Here is a 23,418-nt window from a genome sequence, read left to right as displayed (position 1 = left end):
CGGGAGATGGTTACAGCTCATCCTATTAAGGATCATGCAAAGCACCTTTAAGATGCACTTTCAATAGAGCAAACATTATTTGATTAAACTTTTATATACCTTGACTTACACTGACAATGCACTAAAGTTTCTAAAGGAAACTTATTAGATTTGACTTAGATTTATGCTCTTAAGACTTGAGATTCAAATTGCCTTAAGGTGCAGGACTGAAGTCTCCTTAACATCCATTGCTTATTGCTGATCATTTAACTAAGTAATACATTTTATCCCTTCCAAGTTGTAAGTTGTCATTTAACTGATTGGTTTTCATGACACTGTAGCATTACTTGTGGTGCACATGGTTTATCTTAGATGTGTCTGCCAGTAAAAGGAGCTAACTGCAGCTTCTAAAAGTGCCTGTTCCTATTTAATTCTACTATCAACCAGCATTTATGGTAAATAAACCCTGACTGCACCTCTGGCAGGGAGGAGCATATTTTCCAGTGCAAGAGTGCTTTTTATTCATTAGCAAGGGACGTTCATGGACCTTGGGCAATTAATGGTTTATACCAAGCTGTTCATGCTCAATGTAGCATCACAATAATGGCCACAGAGATATCTTTTAAATTGAACCCACTGTAGAATGACTTTGAGTCTTTTCTGAAGAAAAAAAAAAACTGCTTATGAACAAATAACACATTCTAAGTTAGTAAGTGCTTGGAATGTTAATTCAGAAATTCAATATTCTTTCTCAATAACTTACTAAAGGGATATTTTACGCTCCTTTTAAATATGGAATTGATACATTGTTTTCATCATCAATAAATCCTGACAGTAAGGAGTAGTAAAGCCATTATGCGCTGTTCTATTGTGAATAAATTAACTGTTTAAATCTTTTTGAAATTGAAACTCTTTTCCTCATGCAGCAATGCAAATTTTACCATGATTTGACATTTTTGCTTTAAAACATGAAAGCATATTTATATTTGATGCATTTGCCTTTCTTTACACATCAAAATACAGGTTCCGAAGCAGACAAATATGCATAATGGTGATCTAAAACTAGGGATTAGAACCACTTCCTTTCACTTCATTTTTTACTGTCTTGTTATAAAGAGGACTTTCGTTTATCAAAAGTATGAATTGGATTTTTCCCACAGAGAAGAAGATGTGAGTTCAAAACGTAATTCAATTTTGAGTTCATAACACCTGTGCATTTTTAGGTAATCGAAGCAACAACAGATCTTTGCTTCTGAAGAGTAAAAACCTGCAGTCTTGATTTATTCCACAATAGGAAGATAGAAATAGGAAAATATTTAAACACCCTCATCTAGTTTCTTTACTGCAATGATGTCTTTAAAGTATTCATAGATGATAATTAACAAAAAGAGGTGGCAACAATTTTATGTTTCTTATTGTTTAATATTTGTCAGTGATGCTGACATTCAGATTAAAATACCATCAAATTAAGAAACGTATGTTCTAAATAATATACTCTTTATTATGAATGTTTTAATGAGCCTCTATAAAGCCAAATAAATACTATTTTTCACTTTTATTTTATGGAGGCAGTCGCAGCAAACCCTTTCAATTTTCCCTTAAATTCAACTCCCACTTCATTTGTTGCTATGTCTGTGAGGAATTCCTGAGGTCAACTGTTTGCACATTGGTAGCAAGTTAGTGTGATGTAAGCAAACTTTACTTATAGAGCATATTTGCTTGTGCCAGCTTCAGTGAGCATCTGTAGGTGGATATTTTGCTGTCGGTTAGCAATTTTCTCCCACCGCCCGCAGCTCAGGTTTGTCCTAAACTAGATACAGGTCTCAGACATGTTTTGTGACTTTATTTAAAAAAAAAATAAAAACAGGTACGAAAAGAAGAATGAATTAACATATGAAAGAGACAATTGTTTTCCTACATATGATAAGGGCTAATGAACAGTATTAAAAGGAAAAAAGCCCTAATGAGGACTGAATAAAGTGTTCTGTATTGTCTGCAGCTGAGTTGGCATATCCTAACGGTGAGCAACCAAATGCTCTTCCATTAAATAGGCAGGGGTGGGTTGTGTGTGTGTTTGTGTGTTAGCAGATGAGAAAAAAGCCCAAATGATAACGAAAGCACTGGAGTCCTAGCCGTGCGTCTGACTTCTCAAGCTCAAGGCCTGCAGTACTAAAGACTGGTCTGTCAGCAGAAACAAACCTGCAGAAATGTGTGAGGTAAGGCTAGAAAGAGGTGGAGAGAGGTGCAGTACAGGAGCAAATTAAAGCAAAACTAGCACCAAAAAAGGAAGAAATAAAATCAAACCAGCTGTGTTTTTGAAAGACAGTTTTTCATCATCCAATCAGTCCTCTGGTTGAGCCTCAGGAGGGAGCTTCTCTTTGAAAGAAATCCCAGCCTCTGATTGAAGGTTATAAACAGTAAAAATTAAACTGATGTGAGGAGACAAGCTGAGACAGTGATGGAGCGGTGGAAGCCTAACCTTTCCCATCTTTTATTTTCTATCAGTTTGGTCGTCAGCAGAACATCCTTGCTCTTCTCTCTAGACTTTTCTTATACACTCCTCTCAGTAACAGAGGGAAAAAAAAACTGTAGCATTTCGCACCTCCCTCATTGCCTCCTGGTTCATTTTCACACACACACATGAGCAGATGCCGATGCAGTCCTGGCTAACGAGCTGGTGCATGACCACACGTCTGCACCTGATTGTCTTCTGATGCAGTGAATAATTACTTTGCCAAAGGGCACAACTGTGATCCCTAGCTGGTATTTAAAGCCTTGTCAAAGAGTTTAAATCACCCCTCCTTTCCATCACTTCACATTGATAAGGCCAATACAGAGATTGCAGCCCTAATGTCTTCATAATCTTCATCATACCCTTCAGCTAAAACCACTGCATTGCTTGAAATTCCACGTTGACCTTATTAGTAATATCTGACCCTTTTCCCTGTCGCCTCTCCAGTCTTACCTCGCTTCTTTCTACTGTGGGTGGTGAGGCATAAAACCTTTAACCTTAGCGCTACTATTAGCATCTTAAAGCACTGCATTCTCTACAAAATGATGGTTTATATGTTTCAGAGGATATGTTGGTTTGATGGCACTGAAATGTTTCCTGTTTTATTAGTTTATTCGGCTATTCTTTCACTCCCCAACATGTTGTAGCCTAAGGCCATCTGTGCTTTTTCCCTGCAAGAACTCCTCCCAGATTGTTCCCTGATCCTCTCCAGTGCACAGCAATTTTCCAGCATCTTTCTTGGTGTCTGTCAGTGATGTGTGTCTGCTTTGCATTGTGAATCCCAGTTGCAGGTTGTAGTGCTCCATCATAAAAGAATCAGGGGGGTGTTGAAAGGCTGATCCTGTATTTGTCCTTGTCTGATGTACCACATCTCATATAATGCGCAGACCTGGTCCACCTGCTTGTCCACTCCACTCGAGGGGCTGCTCAGTTATAAACGTGGCACAGAACAGAGACTATTAAGATGCTGGAGCATGAAAGCGCTTCAGGTGAAAATGTGTGTTTCTTTTCATGTGTAGGCAGCAGGAGCATGTGTGCATTTGCATTTATATTTGTGAAACCATGACCATGACCACCCAACTCACAACACCCAATAACTAAGAACACCGCTTGAATGCACTGGCATAAAAAAATAGAATAAACTGCAACAGGGTGAAAGTAGCATAAAAGTAACAAAAGCCCTAATCAGTGTCTATAACAGCTGCATTGTCCAAAATGGTGTGAGACACTAATGGTGTTTGTCACACAAAACACTGAAAGAGGCCCTTTATAAAACTGAAAATACATTTTGTTCAACCAGTGTAGACAGTCACTTCTCTTTCAATGCAATAAGCAGTGAGAAAAGCCAAAACGGAGAAGCTGTATGTTAAAAAACAAAGATTCCATGGAATGTCAAAGGGACAGTCGTGTCCAGGTAATGCTAATTAAATGCAATAATTGATTATAGACCACCACTCTAATAATTTCTAGTAGCTTGAATCTCTGGGATATAGATATGCACTGAAATAAAGCTATATTAACTTAAAATGAATTAGCATCTAATACTGCTTAACTGTCTGGGAAGAACTAGAAATTTCTAAACTTTTAAGGGTATGTAAAAATAAAAAATTAATTGATAGGAAGTTGCCTTTCTAGCATAATTATCACATGACAGTTAACTGCTATAACACAATGTCAAACACCCAAATCTTCATCTTAAACTCTCCATGCCTTAATTTGTGCTTTGAATGCATTGGTGCATGACAACACAATTATAAAAGTAACAAAAAACTAATTTTCAAAGTAATGGGAAATCTAAATTTCAAACCAGTTTTTGCAAAGGGATTTGCAGGGAAATTTTGCATTGTTCACTTTATAAAATTATAATTTAGGGCATGTTATTCTATAAAAAACATGATACTAGGAAGATTAACCTAGTTCTGCTGCTTTAGGTTAAGCTTTGAGAAGGAGAGACCTAGTTCTTATCAGGTAATGAAATCAGACTTTTAATGGAACCTCAGTTGTGTACTAACAAACTAATCCACCAGTCTAATCCCCACTGATGAGTTCAAAGTGTGAAGAAATGAGAGCATCCTGGTTTTTGCTTTGTCTTTGTCAACAGCCAGTGTGAGAGGTTGCTGAAGAGTGCAAGCATCATCTACTGGCAAAGAAAACATTCCACTTTATGGCGTAGCATGTCATAAAGGAAAACAACTGATCATTCCCTGCAGGATACAACCTGATAATCCTGATATCCAAAACAAAGCAGTGACAAAGGTTTGATTTTTTTTTTTTACACCCCTGTGTTTCTCATCATAGATACATGACACCAGATTTTGACGTACACAGTATAGAAAAACACATTATATTCGTTTCTCACTATGTGATATTTAATCAGGCTAGATGTTTCCTGTTATTGGACATTTTACCCAACGTATTTTCATGTGGTAAATGTCAGAGTAATAAGGGAGAAAACATTTTAAGAAACATTTAATTTCTTTAAACTCAGAGGTTTGCAGACAGCAATATTACTGGGGGGACTCGTACAGAAAAGATAAAGCAGCTTTCAAACTAAAACATGAAAAAATTTAAATGTTTAGCCCATTTGTTTAAAACCAATTTGCAAAAAATTCAGTGCAGCTACAAGAACTGCTCTAAACCCTCATTCCCAAACGTAATATATATACAATGTAGTAAAAAGTAACCAGAAGGCACTCACTATGGGACATTTGAGTTTGAACTAAAAAAACTCAAGAAATTATATATAAAAACAGAATCAGATCTTAGCTCTAAATCTCTATGTTTTTCTCACCTGTAAAGACTGTTTTCTGAGGAGCATCCATCTAAAGCGACACCTCAATGAGAATAAAACATCACATCAGAAGATTCATTCCTAACAATACCAGCCTGAATTCTACTGAACAAATGGTCAACCATTTGGTTAAAGAGTTCCTTTCAAATGCTTAAGCAAAATTCAAAACAAACACAATCTGAATATGGACGTACTGAAAGGCAACATTTTAGTTTCCAAATCTTGATTGTTTTTACAAACATATATTTCTAAACAGCTGAATTTCTCCTTCTTATAAGCAAGGGAGAAATACAGCATGTTTCATTTATACTGTAAAGAATGCTGAATTGTTATACAAATCAACGGTTAGCAGACAGGCTGTACTGCATCATGATATGTTTCATGCAGCTAAAAGAGCAGCAGAAATTGTGCACTTTATTTGGAATTTCACAAAAAAAAAATGATTTTTAACCGTAAAACAGTACATATTAAAATTCTATTCCTTAAATGTGTATACAGCCTTTTAAACTTTGCAAAGCTTCAGTCGCTATAAGTTGCAGTTTTCTCTGTTTAGTATCATGGTTTTCTATTACCAATGTTATCACTCTTTAAACATGAAAGACGTTTGACTGTTTTTCTTTTTTTTTTTGTACTTTCTATCTCTCTGTGTGACCCAGCATGCTGCTCCTATGTTTTGTTTTAACCTCAATTCTCCTTTATCCCAAATAAAGTTGCTCTTCTTTCTCCATTTTGACTCATTTGCTTCCCTTTCATCATCCCAGGCAAGGTTATCCTGAGGCAGGCACTGCTTTTATGGGAACAAAGGAATGGTGGAGGTGATGGGGTAGAGGCCCTGGCTTTGCCGCTAGCCATGCCTTAATCGATCGTGTTTAAAGGCAATGTTTCGAACTGAATGTTTGAACTCATCGCCCCAACTAAACAGTTGTCGGGAATTTAATTAAAACATAAAATTAATTTATTGCCAGTTGCACTTTAAAAAGAAAAGACACTGAGAAGCAACAAAACAAAGGCACAACAAAGAGTGTGGGGAGGGAAGAAAAAGGAGGCTAATTGGCATCACTCTACTTAAAACATTTCCTTTTTCTTTTTTAGCCCCATTTTCTCCTCCCCCCTGTTTCCTCTTTCTTTCCCAGCACGTATATCTGCAACGGCCCAGAGCTAAATTTCCATCACATCTTTTCTTTGCCACCGGCGCCTGGCACACACAGTAAAGGTATGCAAATACAAGAAAACAGAGACTGCAGTGTTGTTGACACACTTCACCTTGACACGGATTAGAGCCAGATAGAAGACTGGAGCTTGTTTCTCTGTTGTTTAGGTGGCATAAGTACCGCTGTGTACTTTATTGGTTCTTAGGATGTTGGAAATCACAGTAAAAGCAATCATGTCATCCATACAGTTTACCATTCACAGGACACTGAGAAACAAAACCATAGGGAACAAAAGGGTAAAACAGACAACCTTCACAGCATGAACCACATTTAAATACAACTTTATTCAGATCTCAGGACTTTTAGCTTTAATATATATATTTATATATATTATTTATATATGTATATTCATTTTCAAACAGTCTTTTTTGTAATCATTCTGTTCTGAGTGGATCATTGCTGTCTTCCAGCCTTTAAGGCCAAATGTTTATGTGTCTTTTGGCACCAGATGGGTAAATGGTGAGGATGCTGCTGTAACAGCACCTTGTGTTCCAAAGCAACATGTCTGGTAATCACAGATCAGCAGCCTTTTTTTTTTATTTCGCCCAGAGGGGCACGGAGGGTGGTGTCTCACTGAGAGTATTGCTGTTTACTTGAGAGGATCAGTAAAGAGAAGAGGATGGAGCGTCTTATCAGTCTGTAGCCCAACATGTGTCCTTTCTCCTTTATTTTCTCCATTGTCAAAGTTGCCCAGGGCTTATGTTTCTGAGCTTTGATTTCATACTGTTTGAGTTTCCAGAGGCCCTGCGGGATGAGAATCGGTTGGATGGGTGGGGGTACTGAGGTTAGCAGGGCGTATTTATGTTCAGCACTCTGTTAGCATGCTCTTCAGGACGCTGCACCTCCTGCCAATCCAGGAGCTTATGTAAGATGCTTTGAACAGGAATGGGGAAGTACATAAACCCATATGTATTAAAACTGTGTGCACACATATTTTTACGAGATACAGATGTAAAAGGGAATTGTGGCAAGTTCTCACTGCTGATGTTGAGTTATCTTGATGTTAAGCTCATAGAGATTAGCCGGCTCAAATCGTGTGCTGAGAAGGGAGCAAGGCAGCAGCGAGGAACTACCCACAGCAGGGCTCAGTTCCAGGAAAAAGGAGGTAGAAAGGGTCAAATTCAATCAGACAAAGATGTGAAGACAGCATGCGAACATGCAAACATTTGATGCTGAAAGAGGCAGAGTAAGCTGGACGGTGAGGATACTGAAATAAAGAGGAAAGCTGTGGCTTTTTCATGCTGGTTGATGCATTTGAGACACATGGAACTTTGTATTCAGGCCAGCAGTTCAGAAAAAGGACCTTCAAGCAGACGTCAGGCATTCGGTTTGAGCTGCTGCCTAACCTATAACGTATGCGCCACAGATGCTCTGCATTTATTTATTCTTTCTGAGAATTGAAACCAGCCACTCTTGCATTTCCTGATACATGCCACTGATATTAGCTTGATGAAAGTATGAAGACAGATACACTTATAAACAAATGGATGGGACATTGGTTTGTAAAATCAATGCCAATACAAAGCAAACATAAACAATAGAAGACAGAAGAACAGAAGGCATGAGACAGAATAACAACATTCATGATGGCCACAGGTGAATTTGCTGCCTGTTCCCTGTTGATATTTTTGTCAACGACTGGAGTTTGCACTGCAAACACAAATTTAACAGAGATGAGCTATCTCAAGCTGAAAAGTGTAAAAAAAACTAAGAACTTTGCAGATATGAAGAACTTTGTTTTTGAAAATATTTATACCTTTTGAAAATGTACACGTTTTGTAATGTTAGAACCTCAGTTTAATTTAAAGAAATGCATAAATATGTGAAGAGGAAGAAAAACTATAGAGTTTACAAAATGTTTTTCTTCCAAATACAAATCTGTGTCAGGCGATTGGATTCGGTTCCCTGAGTCAATACGTAATGGAGCGACCTTGTGCTGCAATCCCAGCAGCAAGTCATTTCTTGTGTATCTCTACCAGCTTTGTGAATTCAAAATCTCTAATTTATGCCGATTCTTATAGGCAAAATAGCCCAAACTGAGTCTGGTTGTGAAGAGGACATATCAACAGCATTTCTCAGATCTTCCAATAGATTCTAAATAGATTTTATTTCAAGGCGATTCTAATGATTCCATGATCTAATTCATTCCAAATTAGCCGTGAATGTGTGATGATTAACCAGTGTTTCAGTTTAAAACTTATGGAATCTCCAACAGGATTATCTCAGTAGTTTTTTCCTGGGCGCTCCACAGCAAGATACTGCCACCACCATGTTTCATTTATAACAATGTTTTTCTTTCTGGTTGTGCCGCATTCCTTTCCTTTTCAGATAATGGACCTCATTATACTCTGAGTCTATCATTTTATGACATCATCCTGCTTTTTAAATTTCTCCACATCTTTATGTTTGACCGGTCTGCTGTGTTCCTTGCTGTTGATACTTTTAGAGATTATTTTTTACAGTCTGCACCAGACTGTATTTGGAGGGATCCAATTAAAGTACGGTAGGTTCATAAACATTTGAAAAATAAAGTTAAAAATCATTCCACATTATAATTATGCAATACTTAATACTACTCTATTAAGGAGTTCTAAAAATATATGAAACCATAAATGTCATTAGAATTTATGAGATATTGCAAACCCTAAGGACTGTTTAACGCTTAGGTTGAACTATTTCAAGAATGATGCATTTACGCTCTGCAGCCTAATAACTGCCACCTGTAGGGACTCCCTGCTACTGTATGTCAATTCTGTTTGACAGGCTGGAAAAAAGAGATGCATGAGGAGGATGTACCTCTATTGCATCAGTATCATCATTGCAATATTCAACAATAGAGAATATTAAATCTTACATTTCATTTACGTCTCATAAAATTATAAGATAGAATGAGGTTTGATTGCAATGTGGCAAAATGTGTAAAGGTTTTAGGGGTGACAAATGTTTTTCAAGGTAATTGTCGTAATGCTAGTTTTTGTGCTAACGCTAAGTAAGCAAAGTGACACACTGGTACAGGCCTTATGTGACTGCCCCCACAGACAGGCTTTACATTGGCCATTCACTGCCGTTTGGGTCCACATGGGATTGCAGCATGCTGTTTCAGCTCCTTCCTGTGGACCTATCTGTTCTTTATCACCAATGTCACAGTACATTGGCACCAAAATGGATATCTGATACCTCAGTCTAATGGTTCCTCACACCTGTCTTGTGAATGTTCATTCTAATTAACCAAAAAGACATTGTGTCCTCATAAATAGGACACTAATAACCTTTTAGCATGAAAACATGTTGAGCGGCTGATTTATTTTGTTGCTGTCCGCTGGTGTCCCTGATATTGTTTGTGTGAGTAACATGAGACGGGTCAGCCAGTGGTCATTTATCTCAACGAGTGCAGTTAACTCAGGAGCTAAACTGGCCATTTGCCCGATGGGAAATTATCAAAACAATCCTCCTGAAAGACTTCTTATCCTTCTTCCCAGCGACTTGTTTTTAGGAACAAATTTGGTGCTCTTGTTGAAACCTTAATCACATCTAAAAGAGATTAAATTATATGTAATTATTATGATAAAATTTTCATTTATTCAAGATAAGTGGGTTTACTTTGGTGAATGCAGTATTTGCCAAGGGAGAGAGCAGTCTCCCTCACACAGTCAAAGTTATCAAGGCGTGAAATCAGGAATCCTGACGGCAACAAAATGTAATCTTTTTTATACAGAAGGGACAATAGATGGAGCCGCATACATCATGTCTCGTTCTCCATTGTAATTAACAGAACTCTCTAAATCTCTGTATCTCTCACCCCTCTACCTTGTACTTTCTCTCATCAGTGTGGAGGTTTCAAGTCTGTCTCAGCATACCATCTCATTATTTCCTTCACACCAAGCTTGTCTTAAGCCCTGGCCTTGAAATGCTGCCGAGCAATCTCTTTTTATTTGGAAATTTTGTTTGGAGGGAATTTAACTCAGGGATATATTGGGATTGGATTTTGCCAGCTGAAAACAGTTTATTAGTAATATGGAGATGGGATGTTTGAATCAGAAGACACATAATAAAGTTTTGGCACATAGAACGTCTGCCCTTGGCTTTACTCTAAAATGATGCTGTGGCTGGTTACACACCACATTCATCTGCACTTTGTGAGCAAATGAATACTTTATGTTCCCCGTGGTCTGTTTAAATCATCTTTAGAGAGCACAATGTTAAACACGACATGATAATTATCATAAACGCTGAATCTGTCTGCAGCTCTCTGATGAATTACTGGACCATTTAAAAGCCTGCTTTTAATTCACACACTGCTGTTTGACTTTGCAAAAGAGCAAAATTGTAAAGGGTGATTAAAAAGGACATTCAGATAAGGATTGGAAATTACTATACGGTTGGTGGAATGCGGCCTAGATGATAGAGTTTAAAAGCAGGACTGAGGTACAAATGTATTGGTTGATGGTTCCAGAGTTTTATTGTTAGTTCAGGATGTTTCTTAACTGCATACTGTTGTTTGCATATATGTTCTTACATCTTACAATGGTCAGGCTACATGTTTTGTTTTGTTTTAGGGTGTCTTGCTGCCTCTGCAACTTTTATCACTTGGGTTTCCTCTTCACTTGTTCAGTCACACCCCCCTCTTTTCCTCTCTCCTACCCATCATGCCTCCTCTATCCTGAGGGCAGGTAGGGCATCTCATTATGGTAATTGTAGTCCGGGCAAACCTTCTGCACTAGGCGATAGTCTGTACTGTAGAAGGAAATATAGATACAGATGACTTTAAAAGGCTTGGAGCAAATCCAAGACACATGGCTCTGGATCTGCTCCTGAAAACAGGTCTTGGATGGATCATAATTGCACAATGAGGTGCGCTTGCTTCGATCCACTTTCTCATAGTCCACACGGCAGTTGAAGATCTTGGAGTCCTTTGGGTAGACAACACTCTGGCGCTCCAAGTCAAACTCCACAGCCTTTACAGGTGGAACCAGGCTGACCGAGATGTTGCCCTGGCCCGTTGAGTTGTGACGAAAGTATACACTGAAAGTGCCGTTGCCATGATCCACTATCTTGCCAGTGATGAGCAAGTTGAGCCTCACCGTTTTGATGTTGGAATAGAAGTCTCCCCAGCCAAACATCTTCTTAAACTTGCCAGTCTTGACAATGGGCCGACGTTTGACTCTGGAGCTGGAGGTGTCAGGTTTAAGCAGATCACTGCCTAACATCTCCCAGAACTCTTGTTTGGAGAACTCCTGCTTGGAGAAAGGGACAGGGGAGCGGTAAGGCAGCTCCAAGGAGGTGGAATTAGCCGCTCTGCTTTTACTGTGCTGCATCCATCGACTCAGGGGTGAGTTAGAGGCATGACCACTCAGAAGGCCCACCGTCTTAGAGGAGGCCTCTGAAGAGCTCTTGGGGTTTGAGGAGCCATCTTCTTGACCCATCGCCACCTTGGAGTAGTTGGTTGAGATGAAGATAACAGTAAAAGAAAGAGAAAGCATTCGTTAAAAGAATGAAAAAAAAAACGTAATCGATAGTCAATTTACTGATTGTCTTAGAGAAATGGTAACTTATATGTATGATTAATTTTATCAATGAGTCATACATTTAAAAGGAGCTTAAAAGTGGCATATTTTAACATTTTTACAATCTTTAATATACCTTAACATCAGGAGAAAATAGCTACAATACAGTTCCTTGAACATATTGGGCTACTGTCAGGGTTACAGGAATCAAAGTACAGCCTCTCAAAGAAAATGTACACCTAAACTAAATTCAGATGGAGTATATTGCTCTGGTGGTCCTTCTCAGCTGAATCAATAGTTGTTAGAGTAGGTAATTTTCTTCAGAAGTGCTGTGAAACAATAAAGAACCTTAATTACAAAATGTTTCTTTGACAGCAGAGGTTTACAGGTTGATTTATGCAGTCAGAGTAAACAAGTTCATTTACAGCTTTAACCTTTACTAAATCTCAGTTTAATTAATAGTGCATTCTCGGACACACACCAGATCTGAAGAATGTACATTACTGTTTAGGTACCTGATATAATTTCAATATTTAGTCTTATTTTATAGGTTTTTATCAGCAGGTGACACCAGGACTTTGTAACATTTTCTGGCTTCAGTTTGTCAGATATCTAATAACAATTTACGGTCAGATCTATACTTTGACTCTTGCTAGGCTGTCTTATTGCTGTTGATGATGTTATCCCCTTAAAGAAAAATATTTCTTAGATCATGATGATACTGCCAATTTGTCAATTAAAGTTTATGCTTAATTGGTAATGCAATCTGCAATTTCTTGGCAAAGGAAACTCTCACCGTAAAGTAAGACTTTGATTCATCAGCCCCTATTTCATTAATCAACAAGGCTTTAGAGATTTTTTTTATCATAATGGTGTGTAATGGTGTGCAGTCAACCAAACAGAAATTTGAACCTTTTTCCTGTTTTTTAACATATTTCCCCGAAAATATATATAAATCTACAATTTTTTTTCTCTTACTATTCAACCTTTTTTTATCTCACACAAGTTTTCCTTTTAGCAGGGGTGTGTATGCATAAAACCTTGAATGACAAAGACTCCAAAAGGGCCATATACTCTGGAGAGTTTCTTGTGTGTGAAAGTGAGCTTTCTGCTTCTTAAGCACTGCGATCAGCGTGCAGAGGAAGCTGCTACTGCCTTGGAAAATTTTGTCAGAGGATCAAAGAGTTAGGGGAAGGGGAGGTGGGCTGGCAGGAGGGCCCAAGAATAAAGTGTAATGTCCAATTAAGACTTCCAGTGTTCTAATTAAAGAAAAAAAAATCTACCGGCACATAAACAAAGCTGTCAGATGTTAACATCACCTGGGGGGAGGGGAGGAGGACAGAAGGAGAAGAGATAGTGCCGCTGTGCTCAGCAGTAGCTTTGTGAAGAGTGTGTAAATGTGTGGCTAAGTAATAGATAATTATTCAGCGGTAATGATCTATTAGCAGGTATCTTTTGTCTAATGTTTCAAGGAAGGATTCAGTATTGTTGAATGCTCTGGGTTTGGAGATACACATACAGGAAGACACAATGAATTCTGAGCTGTATAAATGCAAACAATAAGTGATGCAAATGTAATATGTGTGTGCGCTTCACTTGAATAGATTTTACAGTGATGCATAATGCATGCATCGCTGTCTGTGCTCTGATCCAGTGACTGTCTTGACTGCCAGAGGTTCCTTATATAGGCTTAGTCAGGATTATTATGTCTGACTCATTTTTATTCCATTTTCTGCAGGTTTTTCAGGCTCAGTCACATTAGTTAACTTGCAACACAGTCAGTCCGTGGTATTGATTTTCTGTCTCCGTAAAAACATGTATTTCCTTTCATTAAGATAGGCATTGCATTTCAATTGCCATGAAAAGATTACCAGTGATGTGGTTGTGGTCTTATGTTTGAACTTAGTTGAGAACACTCTTGTTTTTTTCCCTTATTCTGGATTTATTCCCTCAGGGGCTCCATAGGCCAAACGTCCTGGTTACCTGTCTGTCACAGTGCTAAGTTCTGGTCCTTTAGATCCCCACAAGCACCAATAACACCCCTGACAAAGACTTCTTTCTCTTCCGCCAGCAAGATTTCATTGTTAATTTGAGAAAAACAGACTTGATTCAAATTGAAATAGTTTGAAATAGGGCGTAAAGATTAGGGCATTGCCCATGGCTTCTACTGGCTAATTTGTGTTTGATTGGTTTTCTTGTTTACGTAGTACCTACTGGGAAGCACTTATCCACTGCTGTTTGTAATAAAAACACCTTCTGTAATGGTAAAATTACTTGATATTTTTATAATGACCCTTAGATCTACAATCACTTTGTGATTAATTGGGCGGGTGTCTCTGTGCAAACGGTTTATACTTCTGGTTTCACTTTAAGCATGTCTTCAGCCTGGATCCCAAAACGCTGAGCACAAGAAATAATAGAGCTAGTGTTGTTCTATTGTTGAACAGAAGACTTAAGTGTCTGGCACCGCTGGAGGTGTCAGATTCAGTACCCAGCATCGTTGTGAAAGACAAATGTTACACTGAGCATAATATACAGTAGCTAAGGAAAAGCCTGAGTTCTTGCAGTAATAACTAATGCTGCAAAAAAAAAAAAAACATGTTTAAAGTAAAATTGGATGTAATGTTTTATATATGTTAATATGCATGTTCCTATGAAAGAAGTATCCTGTATTTTTTGCCATTTCCGTGCAAAAGCAATTTTCTTTAGTGAATATTTTAACAAGCTCTGCTGCCCTTACTCCACTCTGGAAAAACTGCATACTGCTACAACTATTTTGCCTCTCTGCGTTTAACTAGTAAAGTATATGAGCTGTAGTATCCAACTATCAGCAGTCTTACAACTTCTGCTCTGTAAGCAAATTGAGATGGTAAAGAATAGGGTTAAAGATTAATGCACTTTTTTTTTTTTTTTTTTTTACATTAACAGGATGTTCTAAAGTGATTTCACAGACATTATTTTATTTACCAAAATGCCTGTGCTTTGGATATATTTTGGATATAAGTAATTTGTTTTTTTTCCCCCACATCTTAAACAAGGTGGGATAAAGTCATCCTTCAATGACAAATTAACTGGACACATGGTGCAGCGGCCCTTTGGAAATGCCAGAACAATTTTATGTTGCAGTAAGTTTGTTGCATTTCATAGTACTTGGTCAGACTTATTGGCACTCTAAGTACTGCAGGCAAAGTGTGGGCGATGGGCAGTCGGGCTTCAGAGAGGGGGCGGAGGTTCAGGGCGATTCTGTCATTTGTCATGTGCGCAAAGTGAGTCAGGGGAACGGCTGGAGAGGAAGGGAGGTGACTGTGGGCTCTGTCGTTTTGGTAATTGTGAGTCATTCAGGCTCAGTGAGCACGGGCCTGAGGCCTTTCTCCCAGCAGGAAGTTCAGGGAAGAGAACGCTTGTCATAAGCCTTCCTGCTTCACTGGCAATAATCCGCCTGTTGAAGTGACAGGTATCCGATTTTTACACTTTTCCCTGGGGTGACAGATGTGCGCTGTTGTGATACAGAACAGAGATCACAGGTTGAATTAACCAAAATCTGTGTTTTTAGTCTTAGAGAGCATCGAGACCTGTCACAGACTTGTAGATTAAAGACTTCTGAGCCTGCATGTTGCGTGAGTACTGTGCAGTCTTCTTAGTTCATCCCATCAAACCTTCTTGTGATCATCTTAAATAGTATTTCTTGATGTTTTACCAGACTTTCTAAATGTCTTTACATTCATTTTTCAGTCTGTAAACTTTTTACAACACATGAGTTCAAGAACGATGCCCTTTTAATGCCAACCTAAAGATGTCATTATTACACACCTATCAAAGCCAGTGCAGTTGCTCAAGGCCCATTTCTTCAGGCGGTTTTACCTGCTACCCAGTCTAATCTCCAACGATTTTGCACTCAGCCTCACAACCCTGACTGCAGTCATGTGACTTTAATGTTTGGTTAAATGTGAGGTAGCTCCCAGCCAATTGGGTTGCTATAAGATTTTGCTATGAGAAAAGGTACTTAGGTTTTATAGCAAAATCTTATAGCATATTAAACAAGAAGATATTTCATCTTCTTGTTTAACATCGCTAGGGCAGCACCTTATCTTTTAAGCCTTTTAATAACCAAGTCTGTTTATTAAATATATATATATATATATATATATATATATATATATATATATATATATATATATATATATATATATATATATATTTGTTTATTTTCTGTGGCTCCCTGTGAGTCCCTGGAATACAAGAAAGATTTCCAAGATGTCCCACAAGTTTAACTAGGTTGGCAGTATCAGCTCATGCCCATCTATTAGTGCATGCAGAGTATTTTTAGACTAAATGCACACATTTGTCCAGGGGCTCTTGGCAAGTTGTGTGTGGAAGCAGAGCTTGATTACAATAATTTTTGTGCATATTGTAGAAATTTTGAAAACTAAATTCTGGAAAGATGTTTGTCATTCCTGTCAAACTTTTAGGGAAACTCAGCTACAGATAGTAATGCTGTGTTGCAAGTAACAGCACACATGAACATATGAAGATTATTTAGAATTCAAGTTTGTGGTTACCCTGTGAGGGCAAATACCTGGAGGTACCCTCGCTGTTATACCTGTAAAGGGACTTGTGTATAGATATTTTCTCATTAATTGATTAACAGGTTCAGGGGTCTTCAACCCTGGTTCTCAGGACCCTGCATGTGTTAGAACTCTCTTTCTTCCAGCATGCCTAAATCAAATGATTGCATCACCTCCTCAGCAGTCACCAACTGCTGAGGAAGCCTGTTAAAAAAGCCTTTTAGTTAAATCAGAGGTTTGGAGGCAGGGAAAAACTTAAAATCTAGTTTGTTCTGAGGACTGTGGTTAAAGACGTTAGGGCTAGCAAACTTTTTAGAAACTTTTCATTTATTTTTACTCTTATACAGAAGCAGCATTTAGTTCCTATGCTCCGATTATCTGGAACAAAACTCCCAGGAGACTGTAAAAGTACCGAAAGCCTGAGTCAAAAACAACTATTTGTTAAGAACAGCTCTGAGGTTAAATTGTTAACTGAGGTGTCATTGGTTTAACTTAGCAGTCAAACTGTTTTGTTTGTTTTACCTGCTTTTATCAGTTTTTGTCTTTACTGGCTTTTATTTTCCTTACAATTACCTGTTAATCTCATGTAAAGCACTTTGAATTGTTTCTGTCCTGAATTGTTCTATACAAATAAACTTCCCTTGCCTTCTCATACCAGACAATTTCTGAGAGTTTTTGTTCTGATATTTAAAAAGAAAAAGAAAAAAAAAAAAAAATGACATACAAAAGTTTGATGTACTATTGTTGTTCAAAATCTGTTGACAGTCAGACAAAATGCTTTTGAGAATAACTTTTTACACCATTTGTATTTCACACCCAGCAAATGGGATTTCCTAAGAGATGTTAATTAAAAAACAAAATGTACTTACAGATAATGATTTTGATTTATGTGTAGATATATTTAATTGGAGGTTCATTACGCACAAACGTAATTCCTGCTGTTATTGCCTTAACTACTTATATGTTTGAACCAGGACTATAGTCATACAAATTACATACAAATCCCAGCTAATATTCACTTACCTACCAGTTCATTAAGTTCACCGTATCAATCAATTGTATAGATAAATAATGAATCGGCAATTCACATTACAACTAGTCAGTGCATATTTGTATCTAGATGTGGGGCTGATGAGTTACTAACATGTAAACAGAATAAGACAAGATCAAGGGGGGAGAATTTAACCCTGAATGTAGCACTGTTGTTGCTCGCAAAAGGACTTTTTTAAAGAATATCTCAGAAAGTGATGATTTAACTGCTAATTTCAGCCCAAATCATCTAACTGGTTTGCAGAAATAAATGGGAAACAGAGAAAAGCTACAGTTGTAATCTGTTGTTGGGTGAAAAGGTGTTGGGTATGTCAGAGGTCAAAGAATAGACAGACTTGATAGAAAATAGTAGAAATCCAACATTAGGCTCAAATCACCACTCCTAAAATCACAGAATGATGAATCACAAGGCGAGACCACAAATTATGTTAGGATTATTTTCTGTCATCCTTATATGTTTTTTGCTTAACTCTAATATTACTTACCTGTTGAGTTTTAAGGCTAAAACTTTCTAAATCCGATTATCTAATTATGACATTTCTTCTGTCAGGATAAAAAGTAATCATCCTTATTATGAACATAATAAAGGTTGGGAAATTAAATAATTGTCCTTGGTCCTGAACACTGTCTATTAACTGGATTTGGCTGGAGCCTGTGACGTCTCCTCATTTACAAACAACATGATGTCTTTTTTCTAATATTAAAGTTTTTAGTAATATTAAATTATTATAATATCTTTTTTTTCTCACACTAAGTATCAGTTGAGCATTGTTGGATTGCCCAAGCTTTACTGAATAACGTTCCTGAACATGTCCATCTATTTGGGACAGTTAAAAGCTCCCAAGAGAGCTTCTTCTGGCTAATGCATCATTTCAAAAAGTAGAAATCATCCTAAACTGATTTATGTCGCAAGTAGTTTCTAGGGTTGAAAGGCCTCCAAAGTCACCAGATCCACATCCAAATGGGCAACTCCAAAGAATGGTTGAAGAAGATATAACCTCTTAGATGTAAAGCATTTCCACCTTAACACGATCGAGGCATGTATATGAAATTAAGTGTGAATATTCAGCATTCTGAAAGGTTTATAAACAAGAAGGATTTCTAATGGTGCATTTTGTCTGAGGTGAGTGCGGTGGATTCATATTGAATTCCTATACGAACAGCGCAGTGAATAGGCAGGGAAGCAGCTGGTGGTGAATCTGACATGGTGAGGGCGGTCAGTGCTCCGCTCTCACCTCGTGTTACTAGATAGAACTGAGGTATTGTCAAACAGCAGCACCACATGGAGAGAGTGGAGCGGTTATCGCTGAAGTTGAAATGAGCTGAGCTTTTCTATGAAATCACGACATGACAACCAATCAGGAACTGGTTGTAGGTGAAGCTTTTTTCACTTCAAAAGAAGGAGAAAATTATGTTAACAAAGGTAAAAATAAGGAATGCTCTCAATATGGGTTTAGCTGGCTCCCTTACCTCCAGCACAGATACCAGTCTGTCACTGCCGACTGCCCAGCATTGGTGCTTTCTGCGAGGGCACATTTACAAGGAAGTATCGAATCTGACAGTCATTCAGATGCAGCTCTGGATGAACCAAAGTTAACTCTTTTTCAGTGCTTTTGCAGATTTTTTAAAAATTGATGCTCTCCCCCAGTAATTTATTAGTTGTGCATAGAGAACAATTTAGCAGCAGTTTGTGATTTTAAGTTTCACCTGTGATTTTATTGTAAAAAGCGAGACCTCAACAGGGAATGATATAGGGTTGCCATAGGTAACAGCAGGTCCAAAGCAATAGTTCTGGGAGGCTGGTAGTTTACTGATTATTAAACCATCATTCCATGTTATATTCAATACCAGCACAGAAATGAGATGTGATGTAACGCAGTAACTTTATATCAGAAAACGAGCATAGCACTAACGTCTGCTGGGAGGTTGAGCCATAATTAAAAGTGATTCTTAAAGGTATAGTGGATTTTCTTTTTCCGGGTGGATCATCAAAATAAGAGGTCCTCCTAATTGTCAATTATCCTGGTGATATGTTTACGTAAGGCCGTTCTACACTTCCGTCCACATTTTCCCTTACCGGTGTTGTGCTGAGAAACACCTGCCTACCGAGAATTACCTCCCGTCTCGCACACTGATGAAAAAATGGATTGAAATATAAACGAAAAGGGAATTTTAAAAGAATATTCTTAAAAATATATTTAATATCTCTGCAACAACAGCAGCACATATGATCTTTTTTTAATGTTTTTTTTTTTTTTTCATCAGTTGGGTACCAGACGTCATGCAGCTAAAGCTCCTCCTATTTGATGACATGGTCCAGGTTGTAAATGTTGTGGATCTTAAATACAGAGCGGTGAATTCCACACGCTGCTGGCAGAAATAACAGCGGACTCTGTGTTTTGTCTGAATACACAATAAGATTTGTAATGTGTCTATAAAGTAACTAGAAATGTTTTCTAAATCACTTTTTCATTGTTACTGGACATACGTGGAACAATGTTCAGTTCAGTACAGTCCAGAGTTAGGAGTGTACTTCTTTCTTACCACTGATGTTGACTAAAAGGATTTTAAATGTGTTGGTTGTACAGCAGGTGGAATCATGGTGGATTGGCTGTCTGCTTAATATATATATTTTTTCTTTTGGTAATGTTAATTTGATCAGCTTTCCTTTGAAAGTGAAATTTGCATTTTGATTTTAAAGCAAAGAGCTAAGACATACTGAAATTATTTATAATAAAGTAGCTGATTTTATAATCTGAATGAACATGAGTACAGACAATTCACAAATGTTATCTGTCAAAAGAAAACTGCAGAAAAGTTAAGCACAGTTTTTCTGTTCTCCTTAGTGTAGTTTTAGCTGTTTGGGTTTAACTCTACAGACGTTATGTGTTTGATCACAGCATGTTGCTGTTTCTCACCCTGTCTGCTGAGCACCAAGTGACAGACAGACAAAGCTGGTGACTAGCTGGTGATCAAAGTGGAGCGTTTACATGTAGCAGCTCAAGAGCACGATGCATCCCTGCATCCCCAGTGAAGAAAGTCAGAGCAAAAAGAAGATGGGATATTTGGCATCAGAATAATGTTACCCTTATTTATAAAATGCATTATAATAAAAGTAAATATGTGAGAATAAAGGTTTAATGCTGACAGCTTTCTTTTTCAATCTAAATATACATAGTAGAGACTTTATTCCCATCCCTCATGATAGCATCTTTTGTTTCAGTGCTTCTACTTGTTTCATCTTTTTTTCTCTCATTGAAAAACAACACTAGTAGTAAGGTTATGACTTATAAATGCACAACAAAAGCTTGAACTTGTTGAGGGGAGCTGATATGTTTAGGCACCACTTTGCTTTTCTATGACTGCAGAGCAGTCATCTTTTAAATTACATTAATTTATCATTAAGGTCTAAATTGGTATGATTTTTGTTTCTATTGATGTTATATTTTTCCTCCACTCCTTTTTCACCACTCACCCCTCTCCAGATGTAATATGCTCCCTGCAGGTGATTTCTCTGTTAGATGATTAAAGTCGGAAAATTGAAGTGGCCTAATTATTCTTCTGGCTTAGAACTGAAAAGAGAAGTGGGAGAAAAAGGTAATTTCACTAGAAACAAGCCATTTGACTCTCAATGAATAATTTACTCCAGCTTCTTAGGGGTCATGGGAGCTTAAGGTCTGCCTTGGGTGACTAACTCACCACACTGAATCTTTTTATTTGAAACCCCTTCCCCCGATCCATCCAGCCTTTATGCATCCTCAAACCTTTCACCTGGCTCCTTCTGCACAGGCTGAGTTGGTGAGTTTTTCCTCTGGGAACCAAGTTCATTTTTTTTGCTCGGAGTGAAGCTGGGCTCGGAATTGCCTATCAAATTTTTAAATTATATAATATCGACAGGTTGGCAGTGTAAGGAGGATGGAGAGTGGCAGCAGGGAATGCTTTTGCACCAATTCTTTGCTGCAGAGTGCGGACCATATTCCGAAATGAAAATAACCATTAATTACAATCCTATAAAGAGGTGTAATACTATATTAAATTCAGGAAGTAATATTCCTTAATGGGTTCATGATAATAACAAAGACAGAAAAGGAAACAAAACATCCACTCTCTTACAAACAAGTTACAGCTTCACAAATCACAAACTGTAATTAAATAATCTGTTAGTGTAGAATATTTGGCTAGTGCAAATGAATAATAAGCAGTGTTACTTTAAGGGGTTCTTACCACACAGTGTTGAAAATCTGAATTTTAATGGACTATAGGATTCATTAATCTCAATTTTTAAGAATCATTTTAGATTCTTAAAAACATAAAATAGTCCTTTAGGAAAGCTCAGATGAGCGACCTAGAAGCCTTTGTTAACTTTAGCACCAGTATCTGGTACTAATTAGCCATTCATGGAAATCTTACAGGACTTACAAAATGTCTGTATCTTTTCTCTATCTACAAATATTTATTTTTATTAGTTCCTAAATGCCTCCAAACTATTTAAAATTGGTCGGATCTTCAGTGTTAGTATTGTCAGCTAGGTTGATTAAAGCAGTGATTCTCAACCTTTTTGAGATTTAACATGCAATGCTGTCCAATGCCTGATCAATATTATTATCAGAGAAGCACTTACCGTACAAACTCATTTCACCCCTTATTCTCTTTATTATCTTACTTTGAAACACAATTGGATTTTTTGAAAAACATCAAGCAGCATAAAGAGGCTAACTTTTCGAACAGACCGACAATGGTTGCTACATCCCATCATTTTGCATTTAAATTGTAAACAAACGCAAACTTTATTTACTTTTAATGAAATAAAATGATAAAAGCTTTTGCTGTTATCATTTTAACAAATAACAGCAGAAAACAGCCAATGTCTAATTTTAATCATCTGTTTCTGAGTTAAAATGAAAAATAACTTTTTGGTCAAAAGCGGAGATGTTTTTCTGCAACTATTGAAAGTGACGGCTGTGTCACATTGAACAGACCAGCTTTTTGGCTTCATGTAAGAATCGCCCACACAGAAATCACTCTCAACACTTAGGAGTTATGCTCTGTAGTTGTTTCTTATGTATTTCAGTGCAGAAAAGGTCTTTTCGCTCAGATATGTGGATGCAAATGGAAACAACACATCAGTTGCAGCTTTTAAAGGTCCTGTGTACTCGGTTGTTATTCGTCAAATTTCTGCACAGAAACTAGTAATTAGTAATTTGTGATGAGAAGAGAGATCGAATAGGGCGTTCTGCAGCTCTGATGACTGATAACGTGGTGAAGCTGGTGATAGGCTGGCATATCCAGTTGTACTTCTCTGGCCTGTCATAATTTGGTGAATAGTTATAGAAACTTTCAAGCAGGTGAGGTAAGTTGAGAGGCAATAATTTCATAGTTTGAATAGTTGCCATGACTCTCCATAAAGTTCTAAAGCTCTGGAAACATTTCAACATTTCCATTCGCACGACCCACCACCCCAGCTTTCTCTTAAATGCTGTGACCTTCATGGGGAAGGTTGGTTGCAGTCAGTTTGGTAAAGCCAAGTTATGGCCGCCAGTAACTGGTTTTAATAGAATGCCTATTTGAGACCAACAGATCACCGCCCTTCTAATTAGGGGTGTGGGAAATAATCGTTTTGGTGATATATCGTGATATTCAGCTGCCCAATATAATATCGATCTTTCACTTCTTAGTATCGATTTTCAAAAAAAAAAAAATGGTTACATAAAACATTGATGGGAAAATGGGCTACCTCTGCACCACCACTCTGGCAGAAAGCACTGTGGAGCCCTTTAACTGTGCGTGCAGCACCAAATCTGTATTT

General features: G+C 37.6%; 1 protein-coding gene across 2 annotated transcripts in view; it reads right to left on the bottom strand.

Moving 5' to 3' along the window:
• Positions 1 to 8,980: 8,980 nt before the first annotated feature.
• Positions 8,981 to 23,418, bottom strand: part of LOC107092790 (neurexophilin-1-like) — a 28,676-nt gene continuing 14,238 nt past the window's right edge. The window contains exons 2-3 of one of the 2 annotated variants that reach the window (XM_015387447.1): positions 21,088 to 21,184; positions 8,981 to 11,922 (exon numbers count right to left, since the gene is read on the bottom strand). In XM_015387447.1, coding sequence (XP_015242933.1) covers positions 11,149 to 11,916 — 768 coding nt within the window. In that variant the 5' untranslated portion in view covers positions 11,917 to 11,922; positions 21,088 to 21,184 and the 3' untranslated portion in view covers positions 8,981 to 11,148. The remainder of the gene's footprint in view (positions 11,923 to 21,087; positions 21,185 to 23,418) is intronic. The other variant, XM_015387446.1, reaches the window with a different exon arrangement.

Source organism: Cyprinodon variegatus, unplaced genomic scaffold (assembly GCF_000732505.1).
Source record: "Cyprinodon variegatus isolate N-32 unplaced genomic scaffold, C_variegatus-1.0 Scaffold395, whole genome shotgun sequence".
Taxonomy (NCBI): Eukaryota; Metazoa; Chordata; class Actinopteri; order Cyprinodontiformes; family Cyprinodontidae; genus Cyprinodon; species Cyprinodon variegatus.
Note: the sequence above shows the minus strand (reverse complement) of the source record. Positions and strands in the feature narration are given on the sequence as shown.